A 25,529-nucleotide genomic window follows, 5' to 3' on the forward strand; every position below is an offset into this window, starting at 1 on the left:
GTTTTGTTTTGTTTTGTTTTGCGGTACGCGGGCCTCCCTCTGTTGTGGCCTCTCCCGCTGCGGAGCACAGGCTCCGGACGCGCAGGCTCAGCGGCCACGGCTCACGGGCCCAGCCGCTCCGCGGCACGTGGGATCCTCCCGGACCGGGGCACGAACCCGCGTCCCCTGCATCGGCAGGCGGACTCTCAACCACTGCGCCACCAGGGAAGCCCCCAGATTCTCTTAGTACACAGATACCAACGGGCTGGCGGGTTCATCTGACCCGCCTATGATCTGGTGGAGTGTGACGAGAGGTGTTTCTGTTTGTTGCCAAAACCTCGTGTTTACCAGAAGGATCACCACTACATGTTCCACAAACTGTAATAAAACAAAATCCATGAGGTCCCTAATTTAGAAGGGGAAAGGGGGCTTCTGGGGTTTTGCTTTGCTTGGTTTTGTTTTATATACAAGGGCATGAAGTTATTTAAGATGGAGAGTTGGGAGAGGTAGTTTGGATAAAAATTTTGAAAGAGTCCATTTCTGGCCATCCAGATGTGGATATGCATTTCTTAAAATTCGCCCACATGACATCTTTCAGCCTGGAGACCCTGCAAAAACGCCAGAAGCGAGATCACACCGGTAGGGAAAGCAAACCTTCCCACTCACTGGCAGCCATGGTGGGCCCTGAGGCTGTCTGCAACAGACTGACAAGACAATATTGCAGTGACACTCACCCCTGAAGGCAGAGAGGATTTTGATGGTGCTGTATGCTCGTATTCAGGAATGAAGAGTGAAAGAGGAACTGTTGGCTGCTTAATTAGTAGAGTTATGAAGTACTGGCTTTGGAAAAGTCTGGTTTTCAAAGAACAGAATAGAGTGAAAGCCTAAACCCAGCATTCCTTACTTTGCCCCCCGAAATAACAGAGCTCCACTGAGACAATCCCTTGGTAACACGAAGGTCAAGGGAGAAAAAGTCAGCAGCTTGGAGGGCGAGCTGTGACTCCTTTAGTGCAAAAGAAGGACAGCCCTCTGTTCCCAAATACCACTTTTGCCCGGGCCTTTTGTGACATGCGTTCTTCTTGCTCCATTTCTAGCACCTTATAGTTTTGATAAGGACCTTGTTCCTTGAAATGATAACATAGCCTGTCTGTTTGCCGTTTCAAGACTGTGCTATATCTTCCTAGTGGTTTGGTTTTAAAAATAAACAGGATTCCATTTTTCTTCCCCTCTCCAAAAAAAAAAAAAAAAAGTCTCTTCCATTCCCTCTGCCTGAAAGGAAGCCAGGTCTTTTGTCCAGAGGTCCGGTAAAGAAAGCCCTGCAGGATTTTGTGGGTGGGGAGTACAGAGTGTGGCCTGGCTCAGCGAGGTTGGAGCACCAGCTCCCCAGGCCTAGGAAGGTGCAGGCTGTATGGTTGCCGAGAAGAGCCAGGACAAGACTCCTCCTCCTCATGGAGCGCAGGATGGCAGAAGGGAGCCTCGGGCTTGAAGGGGAAAGACCACTTAACGCCGAGTTCTCCGGGGCCGCGGGGAATGAGCTCCATGCGCAAGTGTTTGAAGGGCCTGTTAAGTGGACGCCACAGCTGTGACCAGTGTGACCTGAGACTCAGAGGCTCCTGTAAATAGTGCAGCCACTGAGGGATCCCATCCCTAGGACTTGTGCAGGTCCTGGGAGAGGGAGGGAGCCCCAGCTGATGGAGCTGGAATATCCTACAGCGAAGCTTGACGAGTTCAGAGCAGGTGACATCCGATTTGAAGAAACTAAAGAAGCACAACACTTCTTTTGCTCCAGATCACAGAGTAAATCCGCATGCAGTGGACTGAATGGTGCCCCTCCCCCCAAATTTATATGTTGAAACTCTAACCCCCAAATGTGACTGCTTTGGAAATAGGGCATTTAGGAGGTGATTAAGGTAAAATGCGGTCATAAAAGTGAGACCCGGATCCGACAGGATTAGTGTCTGTAAGAAGAGACGCCAGAGCTCACGTGCACGTCCTCCTTCCTCCCTCCGTCCCCACCACGTGAGGACATAGTGAGACGGTGGCTGAGAGCTCTCATGAGAAACCACACACTGCTGGACCTTGAACGTAGACTTCAAGAACTGTGAGAAATACATTTCTGCTGTTTAAGCCCCTCAGTCTGTGGCGGTTTGTTATGGCAGCCCTGCAGGTTATACACCATTCCCTCCCTAGGGATGGGTGTTGCAGCGTCCAAGAGTTTCCAGCTCCATTGCAGCCATTTTCATCCCAATTTTATCCATGTAGCTTAAACGTACCAGCCTCTGAAGTCAAATTTTCCTAATGCTCCAAGAACCATCAGTTTGCTCCCATCAGTGCAGATGTCCGTTTTCTGCCAGGTTCCCGTCCGCAAGTACTTCTGGGTCTCCCGCCCCAGGACATGCTGACAAGCCCCCCCAAACGCCTGCTGGGTTTGCATTTACACGTGCTCCACTCTGCTGCACATGCTGCATTCCCATCAGTGAGAGCCGAACCCTGGCTCCCACTTCAAGTCCGCGCTGAAGACGGGAAAACGGGAAGAAAAGCACAGCCAAGAGGCTCGTCTCTGCCATCGGAGGCGGCCCTTCCCAGAATCCAGGGGCAACAACATCGGGCACATCTTGGGGGGAGGTCTGCCCACCTGTCTGGTGCCAGTACTTTGGAAACTTCCTTGACCATCCCAGACCCTTGGCCAGGAGGCCACTCTGCCCTTCAGGGAAACCCCACCATCCACTCCAAGAGCTGTGGTTTGACCCTGGATCTCACCCAACGATTCCTGGGTCATTGGATGCCTCGTTCAGGCACCACCCATGCGGATCAGCTACCTGGATCCTCTGCATTTAGCCAGGTCAGGTCTGATAACTGCATACCTTTCCAAACCTCTCTGCAGCCTCCACTGGTCCTCACTCCCCCCTGAACGAGAAGCCACGCACACGTGTCTGTGCACCGTCACCCACGCTGTGCAGCCCTGAGCTCCCCTCAGAGAGGGTCTCTGGCAGCGGAACACACTTCACAGAGATGTTTGTTATACAGACGCACCCTGAAGTGCCCTTTGCGTGACTGTAGGTGCCCCTCGGAGCCTCAGGTCTCAACAGCCTCCCTCGCAGGGTTACACTTGCTCAAGCGAGGACCCCAGAACAAAGGCTGGCTGAGGCTTCCAGGTGAACTCAGGGCCCCTGCCCCGCCCCCAGCAGAAGTGACGTCAGGCTTTGAAGGGACAGGGCTTTGGAGACTTCAAAGCACCGAGGGCCACATTTAGCTCCCGATCAAGCATTCTGCGGGCCCTCCTGCAGCGGCTTTGTGCAGAGGACACATCTCGCAGGCTTGTGGCAGGGGGTGGGGCCTGAACTGGGGCAGAGGGGCGTCTGTTTGTCCTTCCACCCCAAGGTCCCAAGTCCGCCTTGACCCACCTGCCATACGCTCTCCCTCAAATGCCCACTCACGGCTCTGAGTCCTGGGCTCACTTGAGAAGCTGGCTCTGGGTGGAAAAAAGCCAGAGGCGGCTGCAGTGGTAGTTTCGGGCTTTGTTCCCCACAAAATATCTCTGTGGCACTTTTCTGTGGGTCTTCGAGTCCTCTCCCCCCTCGGCAGTGGGGTCTCACGGTGGCCCTGGAAGGTCACTGCACACAGCACAGCCTACCCTCTAGGGTCGATGGAGGGTGGTCTGGTGTGGGTATCACCACCATCCCCACGTGGTTCCTATGTAGGGGCGTCCCTGTCCCTTTCTCGTGACTGTTCTGCCCACCAGACTCTCCTCACACCCACACGGTTGCTCTTCTCAATTTCTCTCATCACTGATCTCTCAACAGAATCCTTTTTAACCTGTTAGTCTCTACATGTGCCCACCAGGTGTCAGCCATGGTAAGCATCTGTGCAATCACTGTTTATTTGTGGTAACAAGGCTGTTATCTCACTACAAATGTCATTAGTATCTTGTAGCAGCTATGTAGCACCCACACAGTGACTCTTAGCTTCATAGGGTCCCCAGAGAGAGACTCAGCAGGAATATAGTGGCAAATGCAGTTGGTGGACTAGCATTCTCCATGCAAATGCTCCCTGGGGGCCAATATTCCAAGGGAGGGTCAGTCCTTCCCCCTGAGGGGATGTGGCCCAGATGTGGGTGGCTTCTGGGTCAGCAGAAGACGGCTGTTGAGTCAGCCTTCTCAGGCTGCCATAACAAAATACCACAGACCTGTTGGCTTTCACAACAGTTCTGGTGGCTGGAAGTCCAAGATCAAAGCGCCAGCGGGGTTGATGTCTGCTGAGGGCTCTCTCTTTGCATTGCAGAAGGCTGTCTGCTCACTGTGTCCTCACGGAGCTCCCATTTATGGAGCAGGAGGAAGCAAGCACTCTGGTGCCTCATCCTATGAGGGCACGAATCCCATCATGAGGGCTCCACCCTCAGGACCTCATCTAAACCTAAGTATCTTCCAAAGGTCTCATCCATAAATACCATCACATCAGGGCTTCAACATATGGATTTGGGGGGAGACGTAGTTCAGTCCACAGCAGCCATCAAGGAGCAAGGATGCCCCCAGTCATCCCTTGACACCCAGGCCACAACGGGGCTGTGCTCAGGACTGTGGGGGACTCTGGAGAACGGGGTGGCCCAGGCCAGCACCTGGCTGTTCACATTCTCCAGAAGCTCTGGATAGGTTAGTAGGATTCATGTGGGATGAGCCATGGAGGAAAACTCAGATATAACCTGGGAGAAACGGACTCACTCATCATCGGTGGAGGACTTCTGGAGAACTGGCTCTGTGCCTTCAGCCCGTTAGTGGTCAGTAGGTCTCCTGAGCTGGGCTACACAATGTGTGCACAGGAGTCGGGGCCTTTGGAGGCAGCTCCAGTGGCACGGTGGTGGTGGGACAAGATGGCGGGAGCAGGGTGGAGGGGACTCAGAGCTGGGGGACCACAGCCTGTGGGGTATGTGTGGCCCAGTTGCTGTCCCAGAGAACCAAGTACCCAAGTGGATGTGAGGGCTACTTTTAGACCCTGCAGGGTCTGGCTCCTGGCCACCTGGGCCAGGCCCCAGCTGTGCTCCTGGGGCCAGAGGGTGGATCTCTGTGCTCCCAGGCTCCGTGTCCAGGTGGCTTCTTCGACATGGTCCCTTCATAGTTCCTTTGACCAAGATTATTGTGTCACCTGACAAGGGCCATCAGCAACCAGCTCTTCTCTGAAGTCAATAAGGGTAGCCGGGCTTCCCTGGTGGCGCAGTGGTTGGGAGTCCGCCTGCCGATGCAGGGGACGCGGGTTCGTGCCCCGGTCCGGGAGGATCCCACATGCCGCGGAGCGGCTGGGCCCGTGAGCCATGGCCGCTGAGCCTGCGCGTCCGGAGCCTGTGCTCCGCGACGGGAGAGGCCGCAGCAGTGAGAGGCCCGCGTACTAAAAAAAAAAAAAAAAAATTTAAAAAAATAAAAATAAAATAAGGGTAGCCCAAGACAAGGTTACTCAGCATCATAGGAATTTATTTATTTGGCAAATCAGATTATTCAAATTATTTTTTCCAGGTAATTGTCCTCGTTTCACACATGTACATATACCCTGTGTATCTCAGATTTTTCCAGATTAGGAGTACAAGTAAGGCCAGACAATGTCCCTAAGCCTCCACTGGTTTTAGTAGCGAAAATTTCAGCCTCTTCCACAACGAAGTTCAGCTGTCCCTAACTCACTGACTGCCTCTTGCTTGCAGGGTGGGCTCTGGACGCACCAGCGCACTAACCTTAACCCTGACCCTCTGCCCCTTCTGTGCCTGCTGGGCCTGACGGCTGACCTTGGGCCAGACTTAGCCCAGAGTGTGGACCCTCCATAGAGCAGCCTAGCCTGCAGCTCTAGACCCGTGCCCACTCCCACAGACCCTGATGGGTCCTCTGTGACATGCGATCCGGGATGGGTCCTCACGGGGAGAGAGAAGAGGCCCATCTCCTCCCCCTAGCGTGTTGGGATCAGTCGGCGGTTCCCAAGGCTCACCTCCACAGTTGTCACATCAACCCCAGTCTGCCACGTCCTTCCAAGGACCTACACCTAATAGTTACGCAGCTTGTGAGCCTATACGCCCCTCCGGCCCTCTGTCACCTGGCTCGGCAGTCATGCTGCCCACAAGACAGACCGTATGCTTACAAACATCACTGGGCATGATGGGCCATCAGGGCCCCACCATCCCTTTCCTCTTTAGAAGCCTGTCTGGTCCTGAGCACACTGGTAAATACGACTGCAGCATGAACCGCGCCACTCAGCTCCGCTGGGCAGGCTCCCAGCTCCCAGTGCAAAGAGAGAAATTGGAGGTGGGCGGTTCCGAACGCCACCCACGCATGGGCTCGGACCCCATCCAGCCCAGTGTCCTGCTGGATACATGTCTGGCTTTCTGAGACTAGCACGAGTCTGCCTCGGCCCAGGATGGCCACGGGACTGCGCAGCCTGGAGGCAGGGAGAGGAGTGTCCAGGGCTTGGAGCAGCTGGGCGGGACTCATCTCTGGGCCTGCGGAGCTCCTGACTCTGGCTGCCGGTTCATGGAGGCCCGGTCTGAGGGGCGGGCGCCTCTGGCCCTGGCCGTGATCACTGCTCTGCACCCATTGCTACCCTTTCTTCCTCACCGTCCCCTCCAGCCCCACAGAGTGCCACCTGGCCACTGACCTCAGGGCAGCGGGGAGAAGGAGGGGCTTCTGCCCTCTGTGGCTCTCAGTCAAATGGAGGATTCTCAGACAGGAAGCCGCGCAGCTCTCCATCCTTCCTGCCGGTCTCACACCCCAACCGCCAACCCCTCACAGAGCCCCAGTGCTTCAAGCCTGAGACTGTTACCCCACCCCACCTCCTCCTTCCTCGGGGTTTGATCTAAATCGCCCTCTTTCCCCCCACACGGCCACCCCTCCCTTCCGTCCACCGCTTAGCGGTGGACGCCTCTTCTCCTGCAGGTATAAGGCAGATGCTTCGCTTCCTAAAGTCCCCCCGCCCCCCGTTTCACATTAAGTCTCATTTGTTACTTCCCATCCCACTCACCCTTCCCCCCCCCCCGCCCCCCCCCCCCTTCCGTCCACCGCTTAGCGGTGGACGCCTCTTCTCCTGCAGGTATAAGGCAGATGCTTCGCTTCCTAAAGTCCCCCCGCCCCCCGTTTCACATTAAGTCTCATTTGTTACTTCCCATCCCACTCACTCCGTCTTGCAAACCACCCCACAATTCATCCTGATCATCATTTCACTCTCCGGAGCAGCTGAGTCATTGGCAGGCTTTCAGCTGCCACCACTGCACCTTCTCTAGAGCATGAGAGAAGCCCAGTCCAAACTATGATTCAGTCGTTTACAGTTTCCAGCGAGGAACTGCCAAGAGCCCTGTGTCGTCAAGACGGTTCCTCTATTCCTGGCTGTCTCACCTTCTCCCTCCCAGCCACTGGACGGGGACATCTCTGTGGACGGTGCCACCGTGGCCGGCTGCCCAGCCAGGACTCAGGTTCTCCTTGTTCTCCTCTGGCTGAACCGAATCAAGCCTGATTCCTTCTCACCATTTCCAAGGAAACGAAATCTAATCATCAACTTCCCAGCCTGTTCAAGAGAGCAAACTGGTCATGTCCAGGAATTGCCCACTCCCAGGCTTGTCTCCACTGCCTCTCCTTCCCCTGGACTCAAACTCCACGCAGTGGACGCCCCAGTGGCAATGGGGGAGGGGCTGTCCCATTCCGGCCCTTGGCCTGTCTCCTACCTTTCCCAGGTATATCCTGCCCCCTCGTGGCTCTCAGGTGTCACCAGTGCCTTTCCGCTCTGTCCCCACTATTTTCACAAAGCGTCCACAGCATCACAGAGCCTGGCCCACACCAGCCCGCCTCAGTCCCTCTGCAGCTTTGTCCTGGGCACAGGAGGGCTTGGCTCACCTTCCAGGCCTTTCCAAGGCCCATAGAAAACTCGGGGCTCTCTGCACATACTTGCTCTCCCCAGTCACCCATTCTGCTGGCATCTCTGTGAGGTCATGGGCCCACAGAGCTCCAGAAGAGACCAGAGAGTACAACTGTTCCACGCCGGGATCCCCAAACCAAAAGGGAACTTGGTCCACCCCTTCCACTCCATCTCTCCTCCGTGCCAACCCTCTTGATTCTCTCTCCTAACTCCTCTCTCTCTTCCTTTCCAGAATCTTCTAGCCTAACAGAAGGACAGAGGAGAGCTGGGAAGCAGCCTTATTCAGACGGTCTCATTCTCTCTCAATTCTTCCACCTCATGCTTTTTAGGCTTAGAAATCAAGAATTCACCTGGGTCTTAGGTTCTTCCGAGCTCCCCAGACACCGAGCGGTTTATATCAAGTTGTGTGGCTGCTGGGGAAAGGTTTGGGGGCCACAGTGAGCAAAGATGGCTTCAAGTGCACATCAGAGGGAGGGCACACCAGGAACCGGGCCACGTGTCAGCCTACCCTGTCGGAGCCCTAGGAAGAGGTATCTGCTATGGAGTTCAGACTGAGGTTTCCTTCCTCCAAGCACAGCTTTCTTCCCTTAGCCGTGGTACTCATGGTATCCCGGAGGACCAGCTGGACCCTGGAAGGCCGGTGGGCCATCACATCCATGCGGAATTCTTTGATGACAAAGTAGTAGCAGAAAACATCCAGGCAGCAGTTGATGTTGGAGAAACACATGGACAATTGCAGGAAGAAGATGATGTTCTGCTTGGCTCTGCACTCCACGATAAAGCCATTCCTCACCAGGAACTGCAAGAGGAAACTCAGGTGGACCGGGAGAAAGGAGACCACAAAGACAGCCAGACTGGCCGCGATAGTCCAGATACAGGCCTTCTGCTGGACCCAGTCCTGGGTGTGGTCCCGACGGGCGACCAGAATGCAAATGCTCCTGGAGGAGCAGAAACCCATGATGCTCATGGGAAGAAGGAAGCCGAAGACCTCAAGAGGGAAGAAGACCTTGGCACTCCAGGTGCCGTCAGACATGTTGTGGAAGCACGTGTAATTTTCCACTTTCCCATGGAAGCTATAGATAGGGGTGCTCCCCGCCCACACCAGGACCCAGATGGTGCAGCAGATCCCGAAGGTCTTCCTGGGGGACCGGAGGTGGCTGACCAGGAGCGGGTACCGGATGGCCAAGAACCTGTCCAGGCTGATGAAGCAGACGGTGAAGATGCTCCCGTACATGCTGACGAAGTAGAGGCACTCCACTAGGGTGCAGAAGGGAAGGAGGGGCGCCTTCCCGTGAGACAGGGCCACCTTGAATGGGAGAGAAAGCACCAGCAGCAGGTCAAAGGCCGCCAGGTTGATCATGTAGATGGAGGTGGCAACGCAGCGGGGCCGCCTCTTCTTCAGGAAGGAGCTGAAGCCTCGGATGGCGAGCAAATTGAGGAGCAGACCGAGGAGGAAGGTCGGGGTGTGGACAGCCAGCTGCACGGTTCTCATCAGAGCATCCACGTCATGGAAGGAGCAGTTCTCAGTCCGGCTCAGCTGGCTCATGTTCCTTCCTGCAGAGTCAACGGCAGATGAGGTGAGGGTCCTCTTACCCTCCAGCACTGATGCATTCAAACGGCTTCGTCAAGAATCGTAAACACGACCCCCTTCTCACACAGCAATCTATGCTCTTTGAATAACGATCAGAAAACACAGGAAGAAAAATTACCTCGAAATCTGTTGCCCAGATAGAACCACTGTTACTCTACATATATGTGTGTGTATGTATATATATATAAAGTATATATATAATTCCAGACTCTTTCTGTACACACACACGTGTGTGTGCCTTTATCTTTAATAAAAACAGAATTGTGCACAAACATCTGTCCCTTTTTTTCCAATCAGAAGTCTTTCTGTTGAAAGTAGTAACAACAACATAAGGCCTGACCCAAACTGGTTTCATCAAAGAGTGAATTTCACAGAACTGGAAACATGAAAACTAGGGCAGGGCTGACTTGAGCTGCAGATTGTACGGCTTCGAATGCTGTTCTCAGGACCCAGCTCCTCTTTATATGTTGCCCCTCTGCTCCACCCCACCCCCACCCCGAAGGTTGGACAGAGCTGACCCCACCCCCGAATGCAGGGCCGGTGGCAATCAGTGCATCACATTCCCCTGGACACCGTCATTCGTCCATTTATAGGTCCAGGGATGAACGATTGACCCAGAGGCGATGAAAAGCAATGAAACTCTTGCTTGGGTTTCTAGGAAGGGGGTTGGGGCTTTTTCTTTGGGATTTGGAGTTGGGAGGATAAAGTCTGAAGCTGCTGTAGCCTCTTGTTCTCCGACGAGAAAACCAGACAGAAATTGGAGAAACATTGAAGAGAGAACATTCCCAGAGGGAATGAAGTAAGGGCTTGAGGTCTCCTCAAGGCAAAGAAAGGCCTTTGGACAGGTAGAAAATTAGAGCTGGCCTCAGGACAAGAGGATCATGGCTGCAGCTGTGGCTGCAGAGGGAAGCTGGAAGCCAGCAGAGAGAGGGAAGTCACAAGCCCTTGGGAAGGAAGGAGCTGAGTACTTTTAAGACCCTATAGAGAACGCCATTCCCAAACCCCCTCTAACCGCTAGCAAAAAAACAAAACAAAAAAACACATTTATCTCTCATCCATTGAGCACTATATAGTAAATATGTTATGTACGTGATTTGATCTGGTGGCTTTCCAAAAATTCTACATTTTCCTATGTGCTAACTTTTCTTATAGGTTTATGTCATGAGAGATCTAGGAAAATGCATTTACTCATATCCAAAGCTCCGGACTCCTGTGGTCTGTGTGAATGGCACCTCCTGAAGTTGTGTAGCGTAAGCCCCAGGTGCAACTGCCCCAACCCTAGGATGCCTGGAATAAATTGAATGCAAGCTGGCAGGCTGCCCCCTCCCAACAAAATATGCCGAACTATCCAGCAAGAATATCTCAAAAAATAAGCTAGAATAGTTTGGAACCGACAAGATAAATTTCAAAAATGGTGAGAAGAACAGGCAAGAACCCAATCCGATCTAACTGAAAGGTGTTGCAACACCAAAGAGGAAGACTCATTTGGCTCAGAGAAGTCATCTTCAACATCAGAAACAGCAGAAAACCAAGAACCACAAAGATAAGAACAAATACAAGCTTGTGCTTAAAGAGATTCGACAAGACTGCAAAAAAAGGAACTTGGGCATCTGTTTTTGGCTGGGTCATGCTCAGGCAGACCCATGGGTGAACCCAGCGCACATCGCTGATGATTCAAAGATTAGAACTGAAGTGGCCAAGAAAAATATCAGTGATGCTCAAAGATAAACCCAAACTCAAGCCCACAACATGGTTGAATTGAACAAAGCGATGAAAAACAGAAAAATGGCCTGACGGAAAGCATCCATTCTAGGACGCTGGGATTTGTCTGTATTGATTGTACCAGGTGTTTGTGTGGAAAAGAGACAAAACTCAGCTATCAGCGTCCTTCAGCAAGACGATCCTAAAGGTCACATTTGAATTGCTGAATTACTTCATTTTTAAAAAATATTTATTTATTTATATACTTGGCCGTGCCGGGTCTTAGTTGCGGCGGGCTCTTAGCTGTGGCATGTGGGATCTAGTTCCCTGACCAGGGATCGAGCCCAGGCCCCCTGAAATGGGAGTGAGGAGTCTTAACCACTGGACCACCAGGGAAGTCCCCTGAATGACCTCAAATGGGAGCTTTTCAAACAGTAATTTTTGAAGCTAGAAAAGCACTCTATGGACTAGCAAAAAGAAATTAGGTTGAAAAAAATACTTCCAGCTAATGGTAGAGTGAGCAGAGACTCTAAAAAATTAATCCTCTGAATTCCCTCTGAAAGTTCAAGGAAACCATCTTTTACACAATCTTTTTTATAAAAAGATCAGGAACTTCACTGGAATAAGATAAAAAGGCTTCAGGCTGCAGCAAGAGATAAAATACTCATTTTTTTCTCAAAGGTAGGCTGCCAGTAAAAACCAATCTACTTGGTAGTAGGAGCCAGCAACCTCTCCACTCTTGACCCGTTGCCTGGGGCTGTTGATAGCTCCTGTTCTGGCCAACTCAGGGATCCACTGCAATCAACTGATCGCACCGTAAGGTGGGTGGGTGGGAGGCTGCGAAGCAGATGCTTAGACAATATTAGACATTTGACAGATTTACTAGGGGAAAGGCCTGTGAAGGATACAGGGAAAGGGATAGGAGTGGACAGGGAGAGCCCTCAGACCACAGAGCAGGCTGACACCTGTGGAAGGAGAGAGGGATGGAAGGATTGGGTAGGAAGAGCTTCAGACCACAGTGCAGCTCTGAGAATGATGGGCCAGGTTGACGGAGAGTCCCTAAGCACACGTTGCCCACTGGAGAAGTTCCACGTCTAGCAGGAATCTCCCAGGACCAGTGCTTCCATGGAGCCCAGTCGTTAGCTAGAAGCAGTACAAGGTGAGCATGGCCCCAGATGGGCTGTCAGTCACCAGGGCCCTGGTCCCAGCCTCCTACTAGGAAGGAAATAGAATGAATGGGGAAAGGTCATGGGTCAAGCAGATCAGGTCTGTGAATAGACGTGAAGGGCCTGAGAGGACCTTTGTTAACCACCAGCAGCTGGTGCCTGAGAGGTGGGGCTGCACTGAACAACAGAGAAGATGAGACCTTGGATTAGAGGAGCCACATTTCACGCAAAAGTTTTGGAAAGGAAACCACTCCCAGATGTCCCACTTACACCTTTAAATGTCATTAACATAGACCCTTACAAACAGCTGTGAACAAACCAACCCAGTCTCCTGGAAACCTCTCTGAAAAAATAATTAACACCAGAAAAGTTTTGAGGGAGAAAATTTGAGCACAAGAATTTCATGCCCAATTGGGTGGCTGTTCAGGTGTGAAGATCATAGAAAGCCACACTCAGGTAATGTGTGGCTTCCAGGAAAAAACTGCCTCCAAGAGGCAAAACTTTAGATCTCCAAGAGATACTAACCATAAAGGATGAAAACATCTAGGTGGGAAAGCTTGGAGCTGAGCATTAAAAGCAGGAAACTGGAAAGAGAACGAACCTATGATGAATATAGTTACAGATTTAAAAGAAAAAACAGAAATAGAGATCATCCATGTCTTTAAAAAAAGAAAGCTCTAATACCTCAGATAAATTAACAAAGAAGGAAGATGTTCTTGGGTTGAAGGAGGCAGGGGTGGTGGAGAGTACTGGAACACAGGTGGAGCAAACACTCCACAAAAGGAAATTAAAAGTCATTGTTCTGGGGCTTCCCTGGTGGCGCAGTGGTTAGGAATCCGCCTGCCAATGCAGGGGACGCAGGTTTGAGCCCTGGGCCGGGAAGATCCCACATGCTGCAGAGCAACTAAACCCGTGCGCCACACTACAGAGCCTGCACTCTGGAGCCCGTGAGCCACAACTACTGAGCCTGTGTGCCACAGCTACTGAGCCTGCATGCCACAGCTACTGAGCCTGCATGCCACAACTACTGAGCCCATGCGCCACAACTACTAAGCCCGCGTGCGTAGAGCCCGGGCTCCGCAACGAGAGAAGCCGCCGCAAAGAGAGGCTCGTGCACCGCAGCAAGGAGTAACCCCTGCTCGCCACAACAAGAGAAAGCCTGCGCGCAGCAACGAAGACCCAAAGCAGCCAAAAATAAGTAAATAAATTTATTTTTAAAAAATGAAGAATACAATTTATAAAGAAAAGTCATTGTTCTGTTTTTTTTAACATGAATTTTACAGAAAGCATACGATTTTTTTAAACCTTGAAGTAACCACTATTACAAACAGGATGCTTATCCTCAAAATCACTAAAAAAGATAAAAGGAAACAAAGAAATCAGACAAAATAGCAAAGAAATAAATGGAATGGGAAAAAGTACGTAAGCATAGAAATCACAGCAATAAATATGAAAATTTCAAAAATTTTAAGTTAACCAACATTTTCAGTTCAATTACAAAATAAAATTCGACTCTTTGTTGCTTATAAATGATACACTTACTTAATGACAGAGAAATATTCAAAGTAAAAGTCCCACGATGAGATGGAGGACAAATATAAACAAAAGGAGAGTCAGAGTGGCAATATTCATACCTAGCACTGTAGAATTAACAATAAAACTACATATCAGGATTAAAAAGTTTATTTTATATTAATGAAAGAAAGATCGTAAAGGCAAATACAGTAATCTTATGCACTGAAGGTTGTTGTATAAAAGTACATAAAGTATGATTGTTAAAATTCAAGCGCCATTGGCAAAGGTATGGTAGTGTCAGATTTTAATATACTATAGATTTGAACAGATCGAGTTGGCAAAGTATAAATTAGGATATATAATTATATAAATAGTATAATGAATATAATTTAATTAATAGCTCTTAGATTTGATTTTAAATAAACAGGCAATCCACATTTTTCTGAAGTATCCAAGAAACAGTTGTCAAGATGAATTACCTGCCTAGCAAAAACAAAACCTTCCATTAAAAGAAAAGCAGAAATTGGGGACTTCCCTGGTGGTCCAGTGGTTAAGACTTCACTTTCCAATGTAGAGGGTGCAGGTTCAATCCCTGGTCGGGGACCTAAGATCTCACATGCCCAGCGGCCAAAAAATCAAAACATAAAACAGAAGCAGTATTGTAACAAATTCAATAAAGACTTTAAAAATGGTCCACATCAAAAAAAACTTAAAAAAAAAAAGAAAAAATTATGTGAGCTATGTACTCTGACCACAATACACAGAAACCTAGGAAATAAAAAACTTGGCTTTTTAAAAATAAGAAAAGTCAGGACTATAAAACAAAATGTATGGGACATAATCAAGAATGACAAGAACTTTCTGGATTGGTTTGTTTGTTTATTTATTCATGGCTGCGTTGGGTCTTGTTGCTGCGTGCGGGCTTTCCCTAGTTGTGGCGAGCAGGGGCTGCTCTTCATTTTGGTGCGCAGGCTTCTCATTGCAGTGGCTTCTCTTGTTGCGGAGCACGGGCTCTAGGCGCACAGGCTTCAGTAGTTTTGGCACACGGGCTCAGTAGTTGTGGCTCGCGGGCTCTAGAGCGCAGGCTCAGTAGTTGTGGTGCCCGGGCTTAGTTGCTCCGCGGCATGTGGGATCTTCCTGGACCAGGGCTCGAACCCGTGTTCCCTGAATTAGCAGGCGGATTCTTAACCACTGCGCCACCAGGGAAGCCCTGGATTGGTTGTTTTAAACAAAAAATTCACAAGATGCAGCCAGAACTATTCTCAGAGATAAACACATACCTCTAACAGCTTGAATACTTTTTTTTAAAAGAATGAAACTAAATAAATGAATGAAACAGTCAACTTGAGCATTTAGAAAAAAAAAAGAACAAAAAAGTAATCGAGAAATAAGGAAAATTTTTATAAAGATAAAAGCAGAAATAAATGAATTAGAAAGGAGGAAAATACCAGAATCAATAAATTTAAAAGCTGGTTCTTTGGCAGGGGGAGGGGGTAAAGAGTAAACTAAACAATACAAATAACTTCTAATAACTGTGATCGAGAAAAAGGATTCAATCCTAACTAGAAATAAGAAGGCAATGTAAGCTTAGATAGAGAAGAGAGAAAAATGAGAAGAAATGACCTTATTACTTGTGTGCTAATCCATTTAAAAACCTTGAAGTAGTTGAAAATTTAGGGGCAAAACATAATTTACCACAATTAATACGAGTTAACACAAGTAGTATTGATTAGACCAACAACCATGAATGAAACTGAGAATGTTATCAAAGAATAAACAGTTTCTAACATAATTTTTTTTGGCTCTAGCATATTTTAAATTTCAAGGTCGAGATGATTCTCCTACTCTGTAAACAATTTCAGAACATAAGATAATAATAATGAATTTCTGTTACGAAACTAATTTACCCAAATACCAAAACTTGACAAATGTAGCACAAAAGAGAAAAACAATTGCTCAAATGCATGTATGAATATAGATTCAAACGTCTCAGTTAAAATATTACCAAATAGAACTCAGTATATTAAAATTATAAATCATCGTTTTACCAAGTCAGATTTACCACAGAAATGTAAGGCCTTTTCAATGTCAGGAAATTTGTTGATACTGTGCGTTACGTCATCACGGCAAAAACGAAAAGCCATCTCATTGTATGATAGTTTTTCCACAAAAGTCATTTAAATGAAGGAATAGAAGGATACTTCTTACACCTGATAAAGAGTAACCTGTTCACTTTAATAGCCAACTTTACATTTAATGGTTAAAAAAAAAAAAAGAGGCATTCTTGTTGAAATTGGACACTTGCCAACACCCAGAAGTTCCAAATAATGTGCTAGACAATTAACAGAACCCAGAAGAAGAAATGAGGTATTCCCCGAATGAATAATGCAAATGGAAATCTTAGTCAATAAATGATGTTGAGACTATCAGTGAACAATTCGGGGGTAAAAACCAACTTTTAGATCCTCATCTCACACCAAGTAGCAAAAGAAATTCCAAATTCATTAATAAATTAAATTTCAAAAAAATCAAACCATAGAAAAACTAGATGAAAAATTAGTGGTCAATTTATGAAAGCCAGTGGAGGGAAAGAAAAGCTCTTTGTCAACTTAGCATGGCTGAAAAGCAAAAGAATCAGAAAACAGGACAGGTTGGACGGCACAAAATTAGAAAATTTCTTTTTGTTAAAAAAGTTTAACAGGGCTTCCCTGGTGGCTCAGTGGTTGAGAGTCTGCCTGCCAATTCAGGGGACACGGGTTCGAGCCCTGGTCTGGGAGGATCCCACATGCCGCGGAGCAACTAGGCCCCTGAGCCATGGCCGCTGAGCCTGCGCGTCCGGAGCCTGTGCTCCGCAACAAGAGAGGCCGCGACAGTGAGAGGCCCGCGCACCGCGATGAAGCGTGGCCCCCGCTCGCCGCAGCTGGAGAAAGCCCTCGCGCAGAAACCAAGACCCGACACAGCCAAAAATAAATTAATTAATTAATAATTTTTTAAAAAGTTTAACATCAAATAATATACTGGAGGAAAGGAAGTACAACAAATAGGTTAGATAAATGATGTTCCTTCTCTATGAAGAATATTAAAAATGTGTGATATCAAGACCCACAATAGATAAACAGGCAAAGGACACAAATAATTCCCATAAGATTTACGAAGAAATAAAATTTTTGCTTATATAATCAAAGAAGCTGGCAAGGGTTCCGTGAGACAGTCACCAATACACTGGTGAGTATACACATAAGTACCCAACTTTGGCACGTTGATAACTTATATTACAAGCCCTAGAAATCGTATTAGTCTTTCACTCAGTGATTCTAAAATTTTACCTTAAGTAAATTATGCAAAAGAAGGAAAAACTGTGGACAGAAATATGTTCACTTTAACGTTTTTTTCTGATAGCAAAAAATACACACACGCATTTAAATGTCAACAAGAGCTTGATTTCACTACGGTAAATCTACTCAATGGAAAATTTTTGTCTGCCTATGTTATGTTTATACTGACTACATTAAATAAGAAACCCACAAACTACAGAATTATACATTCAGAATGATTTCAAATATGATTTAAAAAACCCATGCAGAGGGAAAAAAACCTAGAAAAAGTTTCCAAGTGCCAAACATCGATTGCATTCTAACAGTTAGATGGGGGGTGATTTTTAAATCTTTTATCTTTATCTCACTCTTTTGTGAGTGTGTGTATTTTTCTAATGATAATATGAAAACAATTGAAAAGTTGTTTAATGTATTAAACGCTGGGGGAAAAGAAGAAGAATAAGAGCAGCTTTTGACTTTCCCTTAAAAGAAGCAACATCTGGGTGTGTGCTTGAGGCAAGGTGGGAGCGGAAGGGAGGTTTACACAGAATTTAAAGGAATGCATTGAACTAACAGATGCTCAGCTGATGAGGCATAAATCTTGCCAGGTCAAAGGTTTCAACACGGGGTGTCAGAGGGACTTGGGAACAAAGCCTGAAGTGACAGAGAAGTGGACAGCCGAGGAAGCAGGTGCCACCTAAGCGACCGGAGAACAGGCACAAGAACCCGATACCCGATAAAAAGCAAAGTTTCCTCTGTCCACAGGTCAGCCATCACATCATGAAAATTGTGCATAAGGAGGAAAGAAGAATATGAAAGAAAGAGGCTCAAGATGCCAGATGAACATTGAGTGCCAGAGAGTGGGTGAAGGGGAGGGAAGACGTTTAAACACAGTTCTCCCAAAGTTCAGAGAGCTATTAATAGAAACAAGTGTAGACATTAAAATTTAACTATTTTCTAACGTGGGTATTTAGGTTAAATTGTCTTGTCTATTTTAAAGGGACAAAGGAAGAGAAAATTCACAGTAGAAAGTGAAAAAAAAAAACTGCAATGTCTCAATATAGAAAGCAGATGGGCAACCCCATGGAGGTTTAGACAAATGTAGCAATTATAATAAAAATTATAATACTCCCTAACAATTATAGTAATTATAATACTTCTTTTCAAAGGGGGAAGCCGATAAGATACTAAAACTCAATCATCTTGTGCCAATAAGAAACACAAAAAAGAACAAAAAGGCACAGACAGAGTAAAATGAGAAGATAATCCATAGATTATCTGGCACACAGAACACTAGGAAAGAAGGAAATATGACCAAGTAATTTTTTTTAGTAAAAAGAACTGAGAGAGTAACACAGAAACCCCACAAGGTAAATGTTATAATAACCAATTAATACATAAAATTTATGTTCCAATGAGCATAGAGAAGAAGTCCATCATGGGAACAAGCAGAAATGCAAAACAAAGTAGAAATAGAAATATAATTGGATGTAGAGACCTTAATGCTCCCCTCTTAGAATATCATAGATCAAGTAGACAGAGCTGTTTTGAGCCCAATGAATAAGGCAGAACTAGCAGATTAGTGAGGACTAAGTCATAAATCAAGGGAATACACTCTCTTGGGAAGAGGACAAGTGTCTTTCAACAAATTCGTCCCATTCCTGGGCCCAGCCAAGGACTCCAAGGCAATGGCAATTCCACTCTTCTGTTCTCAGATCCATTTGCTGCGGCAAATAAGAAAACACAGCTATTTGCTGCAGCACCGTGATAGTAATAATATATAATAAGCATTTTTATGCATTCTCTTAAGCAGTCTCTTAAGTAATGTGTCAAAGATCAAATCAGAAGTACATTACTGAAATATTGGAAAGGAACAAATATTTATATATAAAACACAGATGCAGTCACCACTGAAAGGAAAATAGTTCCTAAGTAGTCTCGTAAACAGGAAGACAGTGAGAAATGAGGTGAACCCCGGCTACACTCGGAAAATCTAGAAGAGGAGCATGGCGGACCTGTGACAAGTGGCCCTTGCACTGCTCTGATCACTCAGGCACCAGAGGCTGTCTGTCTGCAGGGGCTGCGTGCGGAGGGACTGGGAACATAAAGGAAGGACTAGGGTTGTTCATAATCTATAAAAGAATAGACATATCAGCGTCTCCGAGGCTCAAGACAAGCTCCACTGTATGACTCCACAGGGCCACAAAAGGAACGGTTTCCGGGTGCTGTAAAAAGCAGATCTATCTTGCTACCAGAAGTCAGAGAGCAGACCAAACGGCCATGTAATGAGCTCTCTGTCCCCAGAGGTATGCAAGCAAAGGCAGAATATCTGTTTATTCAGAGTGTTGTCAAGAAAATTCACACATATGAGAGGTTTTCTTTTTAAACCCTGAAATAGAATATTCTGTCAATATATCGTTTTCTGATGTTTAGTGAAGAGGAGAGAAAACATCTCGTACAGGATAAAGGACTGGGCTGGGAGTCCAGAGGCCCCCGTTCTGCTCCTGGCTCTCTCTGGCTGTGGGGCCTCTGTCTGGGTTCTCTCATCCAAACAGCACTGCCCAGCCCTGGGGTCCTGGAGCCCGTGGCCTCACCAAGGGGCTCTCTTACTGCCAAGTCGGCCCCATTCTGGGCTGTGATTCCTGCAGCTGTCAGGGCCCAGTCTGCCCACATCTTCAAGGACCCAGCGTCCCACTCGGGGCAGCCCTGATCCCGTGTGGGTACAGCGGGGACATCTAAACGCAGCTGCGGCTCAGACCAAGCCAGCCTTCCTTCCTGGAAAGTCCTGGATTTTCCAGAAAACACCAGCAACGGGAAAAAGGCAACCTTAGGTGGTTTGCAGGCTAAGAAGATGCTTCTCTTGTGCTCCCGAATCCCTCACCCTCAGGGAGCGCTGTGGTGCGAGCCAGCTCAGAGATGGGAGTGCCAGCCTGGGGCTGAGCAGAGTTGGTACAGCCTGAGGGACGTCGTTTGAAGAGGAACATTCCCCAGGACCAAGTTCCTTGCCTGAAACCCCAGTCTCCTCTGGGGGAGCAGTGGTGAATGCCACAGTTAGAATACAAACGTTTACTTGGATGCAGTTATCTGTTACTAGTACCGCAGTGTGAGCTGGGCTTCTGGGGCACGATTAAGAAAGGACAGGACACGGCGGGATGGAGCACGTGGACAGAATCTCTGGGAGTCCAGAATTTTGCTGTAGCTGTACCCTGAGCTTGGTGGGGGGTGAAGTGAGGCTGGGGGAGTGCAGGGGCCAGCTCAGGGACTTGAGATATGGCCCCTCTGTGCTAAGTGCTCTAAGGAGAGAACTTGGTACGTTCCTGGGATGCTGTTATAATTATGCCCACTTTACAGATGAAGACAGTGGGGCTCACAGAAGTTAAAGAGTCGACCCGTAGTGAGGGGCCTCACTGGAACTCACATTCTGCGTCTCTCCATCTTTCCCCCACCCCATCCCCAGCGGCATCATGAGCAAGAGCACCTGGTATATCTAGGAACCCCCAGCACCCCCTTCCTCACGCCTTTCAGGACTGGCACCGCCCAACAGAGTCTGATACCCTCAGACTCCCCTCCCCTCCTAAAAACCCCATCCCTTCCTCCAGTCCACTTCCCTGATCCACCGCATCATCTGATATGATTTCCCTGCTGTGGCCGGGTGGGGCTGTTAACAGCATCTGTGTGCCATTGGGGTGAGGGTCCTGCCATCCTCAAGCAACTCCGGGACAAGGACCGTGCCTCCTGTGCCCTTATACCACCTCAGGAAGGTGATATAACGGTCCGTCAAAAAGGACTTATTAAATGAAAGAGGGACTGAATTAACGACCTGGTCTGGGGCAGCTCCAGGGTGACAGGCGTTCCCTGTGGAGCTGAGACAGCCGGCCAGACCTGAGAGCACCAAGCCTTCCTTGGAGCCCTGGGCTGCACTGTGCACATCTCTGCCCCAGCTCCACCGCCCCGGGAGCGCAAAGCCCAGCCCAGGCCGGTCCTGCAGACATTTCCTGACTTCCCGTTCTCCACCCCCACTCTCAGGAAAGATCTAGGCTCCTCAGGGTTCTCCATGCTGCTGTATCTTCCCTCCCAGCCTCTCCGAGGGTTCGAGAATAATCTAGTTATAAGACATAACGGTATCCAAAGCTTGCTGGGTGCTTACTGGGGTGGGGAGGGGGAACAAGCGCTTCCATCACTTACTGCTCTCCAGAGCCCCATGAGGAAGAAACTATTAATGCTCCCATTCCCCAGAGAGGTACACTGAGGCCAGGGAAGTTACACAGCTGGCAAGTGGCTGGCCTGGACTCCCAAGCGTGGCTCTGGCCTGCCGCGAGCACCTCGCTCAGGGGCTGCAGGGTGATTCCTGGAGTTGGTAATCTTGGGCTCTTTGTGCTTTCCTGGCCAGCTTCCAGGGCGGCAGGCAGCCAGGCCAGTGGAGGGTGGTGGCACGCAGGCCGAGCTCCCAAGGGGAAGGCTCCTGCACTGCCTACAGTGAGGTTTCCCCATTCAGGCAAGATGCTGCAACCCTGAGTCAAATCAGGAGGAAGTTGAGGGTTCGTAGAAAATGTCACCTGCAATCAGGGAGAAACCAGCGCTCCGCTGCCGCTGCCGCTGTCACGGAGGCTACCAGGGGCTGCCACTGCCCCTGCCGTCCGGGAAGGTCCGCCGAATCGGAGCAGGTGTGGACAGAGCCCAGGGCCCGAAGGCCCGGTTGACCTCAGGAAAGTCGCCCGCAGTCCCAGAGAGCAAGGTCAGTGTGTGGTTCTGTGTGTCGGGTTTTCTGAGCGGCCCAGGGGCTATTACCTGTAGGGGGTCCAGTGCAGCTGAGCGAGTTGTGAGATGTCATTTCTCCTCCCGGCTTGGTCACCAGCCTGCTCCGGCGAGAGTCACTTCCCTCTCTGGGGCTCAGCTTCCTCATCTATGAAATGAGGGGGTGGGACCAGATGCTCTTCAAGCAGCTCCACAGCAGCCTTGTCTGGCCAAGGGGCTTCTTCTCTGGGGTCAGGAGAGGGGCTCCGTGGGGGTCCCTCCTCTCTAAGTGCAGCTAGAATGCGGCCTGGGGTGGCGGGCGTGTTGCCGGGAAGAGGCTCTAGGCTCTTGTGCCCTCTCAGAGGGTCTGCACACTCACTCAGCTTTCCAAAAAAATGTCAGGAGGCACTGCCTGAGCCGAGGCGTGAGAAGCCTTTGGAAGAGGAGGAAACATCTCACGCAGCAGACATTCTGAGCTTGGCATCACACAGGGACAGCCAGCATCTGAAAAGGGCTGTCACGGCTTCCAGCGCTTCTGGGGTTTAGGATTCAGAACTACTGCCCACAGAAAAGAAGGTGGTGCTGGACACCTTCATATTTCAGGACTCGTGGGTTGGGAAGGTCCAGCCTAGGAGAGCTCAGCGCCTGCCTGCGTGTCCTCGGGGACGGTCAGCAGGGCATGCCCGTGATGTTGCTCCTCGGTCCGAGCTTCTCTGCGCCTGGCCTCCACAGGGATTTGGGTCAGCCTTGGGCTGCATCACTCCCAAGGGCCCTGTGAGCAGAGATTTCCCCGGGGCGGCCCATCTCCGGGGCAGGAAGAGCCAAGTCTCACCCATGGGCCCCAGGTGGCTCTCAGCAAGGAACCCGTGCAGATTCCAGACATTCAGAAAAGTCTGGGCTGAAACGCAGCCCGGCAGATTCCGCTCCCTGCCCAGGAGGGACTAGGAGATCCCACGAAAGACTGAGGCACAGGCTGTTTCTGCAGGCCTGGCAGGCTGGGGCTTTCAGGCATCTACAGGAATGGAAACCCTCCAAAGTGGGTCGGGGTGATTTATCCCAGCAAACTCCGTCTCTGTATAAACAATAGCTTGCGCGTGACTGTGGACAAGTCACCTGGCCCTCCAGAGCACGGGCTCCTCATCATTCGGCGAAGAGCTTGACAGAACCCTTTAAGTTCTCACCGTCTCCGGTCCAATCACACTCGTGCTTGTGCTATGGGTAGAACCAAGTTCACTCGCTGCCCCGGGCCATGGAACCCAAGCCGGCCTGGGCTCGAGGCGGGGCACCGGGTAGCGCTTCCCCAGGCGAGGCCACCCCAGGCCCCTGGCCCAGTCTAAGCCGAGGCGAGGCGGCCAGGCCAGGGCACCCCGGGTGAAGCTGCAGGAGGCCAGGAGCCCGTGGGGAAAGCAGCAGGGAGGAGATGGGCAGGTGTCCAGGGCCTGCGGCGTGGGAGCTCCGGGAAGGGGTCAGCCTTGAGGGGCCCGCAGAGAAGGACTCACACACAGCTCAGGCCCTCCTCAAAGGGAGCCTTACCCACCTCCACGCTCTGGCTATCTTCTTCTTCTTTTTTTTTTTAATGAATATTTCTGTGTTTTATTACCGTTGCTTTTTATTTTAAATTTGGAAGGCATACACGTGATTCCAATACACATGTAAACAGACAGTAAAATGTCTGTGCCCCACCTTTGTCCCCAAAGCCAGCACCCCCCTACCCTCAGGGTGGCGCTGATTGCAGCTTCTTTCGCAGTTTCTATACGCGCATGTACACATATGTGGGTCCTTATTTTCTCCCTTTTAATGCAAACCCAAGTCATCTTCCACCTCCCTTTCTTGAAGACCTTTGCTACCGACCTTCATCAAGGGAGTGGACCCCTGGCAGGGGAACGTGTGGTTCGGGGAGGCTCAGGGTGCGCTGGCTCGTTAGGGGCGGACCAGGCAGGGACTTGCCCAGGGCCGACCCATGGCTCCGGCTTCTCCATCCAGCTCCACCCGGAGTTGCCCACCGCTGTGGGGGAGGGAGGCGGGGGGCGGGGGTGTGCATTGCAGGCTGTAAGCGCTGGGTCAGAGCCACGTAGGAGGCCTCCCAACCCCGCCCAGGGGAGCTACTCAGGGAACAGGGGCGAGGGACAAGGTGGGGGGGGGTGGATTCTAGAGGCACAGAGAACAGCCAAAGGGCAGTCACGAGGAGGGAGGCGCGTGGCGTTTGGGCGGATCCGGGGGTTTCTCTGTAGAGTCGAGGGGCCGGAGGGCTGGCCGGACAGCAGCAGGGGCAGGGGTGCTCAGGGGCCCCAGGGAATGTATGCACCGGATCAGAATGTCATACAGGAAGCTGTCCAATAAAACAGAATGCTCTGACATGGTCCAGAGCTCTTCTTCTCACACCCAGCCAAATCAGGACCAGCGAGCGCGGGCTGGGGCAGTTCAAGAACTGGACACAGGACAGAGCCACTCGGGTGGCAGGGTCGGTGTGGGGTGACGGCAACAGCAGTAACGGGAAGGAATCAGGAAGGGAAGGGGGTGTCGGGTGGTCGGAGGGAAGGGTCGTTGTCCTCAGAGGCAGCCTGATCCCAGCGAGAGCCTCAGCCGGGCTCAGTAAGCGCTCCCCACGCAGCCGCTTTGTAAACCTGGCTCGTTGCCTAACTTCTGTAAATTGGGGGTCAGGCGTTCATTCAATCAACAAACTCCTTACCAGGCAGTGGTGGTCAAGACAGACAGCAGGACCTGCCCCAGGACACTGCTTTTAGGAGTCACACGACAGCAGGGGTCAGAGCGGCAGCAAGCGTCTGGTACTTCATGATGCTGAGACCCCTCGGCCCCCACTGACGTTACGTCTGCCTCAAGGGTCTCTTAGGAGAAAAGGAAAGCAGCAACGTGGAGAACGAAACCATCCTGATAGAAGGGGATGGGGTCCCAGACATGAGGCAGCCTGGACAGAGAGGGGAGGGCGGGAGAAACTGGGGACGGAAAGGCAGGGAGGCACCCTCAGCGCCACACCTCCAGGCTCTGCCACAGATCTGTCCCTAAGCTCAACCTATGCACTTAGCCTGCCTAACTGAGTCCACTGGAGCACAAATGAGGCCCTTTCCGGGAGGGGGTCTGAACCAAGTCCCTGAGGACCACCCCACCAGGCCCCCTAGTTGTTGGCAAATCAGCGGAACCCTAATAGCACCCACAGAGACCGACAGCATCCAGCCTCCCTGAAAGTGGGCACGTGGGTAGCTGACAGCATCAAGGTCAAGACGCTTACCAGCAAGTAGAACCTACTAGGGCACAGCAACCCTTTAGGATTCACCCATTCCCCTCCCACACGCCCCTTCCGGCTCTCACTAGAAATGTAGTGCAAGGTGAAGGCAGAAAGTTCTGGATGCTCAGATTCCTGGGTGTGGGCTTTCCCTTCGGCTCCTGTCATGACTCTGGCCATTTTTTTCAGAGCTCCTTTGCTCTCACAGTTGCTGCTTTTGGCCCTAATGCGATCTGGAGTCCCCCGAGGGTGCAGGTGCCAGACAAGGTGGATTCCAAGGCAGACGCCGAAATTCCGCAGCATCAGAGGGGCCCTTCACCATGAAGGCTGTAAAGACCACAGGGTTCTAGAAAACATGGACATCCAAAGCTTCCCCTCCAGCAAGGGAGGAAGGGTTCTGTGATTTGTGT

The 25,529-nt window shown here is 50.1% G+C and overlaps 1 protein-coding gene across 1 annotated transcript; it reads right to left on the reverse strand.

Annotated features, from left to right (window-relative positions):
• Window positions 1–8,377: 8,377 nt before the first annotated feature.
• On the reverse strand, window positions 8,378–22,068 carry GPR55 (G protein-coupled receptor 55). Its single transcript, XM_007127048.2, has 2 exons — window positions 21,933–22,068; window positions 8,378–9,459 (listed from the first exon to the last, which is right to left on the reverse strand). Exons 1-2 carry the CDS (start codon window positions 22,045–22,047, stop codon window positions 8,378–8,380), a joined length of 1,197 nt encoding a protein of 398 aa, XP_007127110.2. The 5' UTR covers window positions 22,048–22,068.
• Window positions 22,069–25,529: the final 3,461 nt, after the last annotated feature.

The sequence above is a fragment of the Physeter macrocephalus genome, chromosome 2 (genome assembly GCF_002837175.3).
Source record: "Physeter macrocephalus isolate SW-GA chromosome 2, ASM283717v5, whole genome shotgun sequence".
Taxonomy (NCBI): Eukaryota; Metazoa; Chordata; class Mammalia; order Artiodactyla; family Physeteridae; genus Physeter; species Physeter macrocephalus.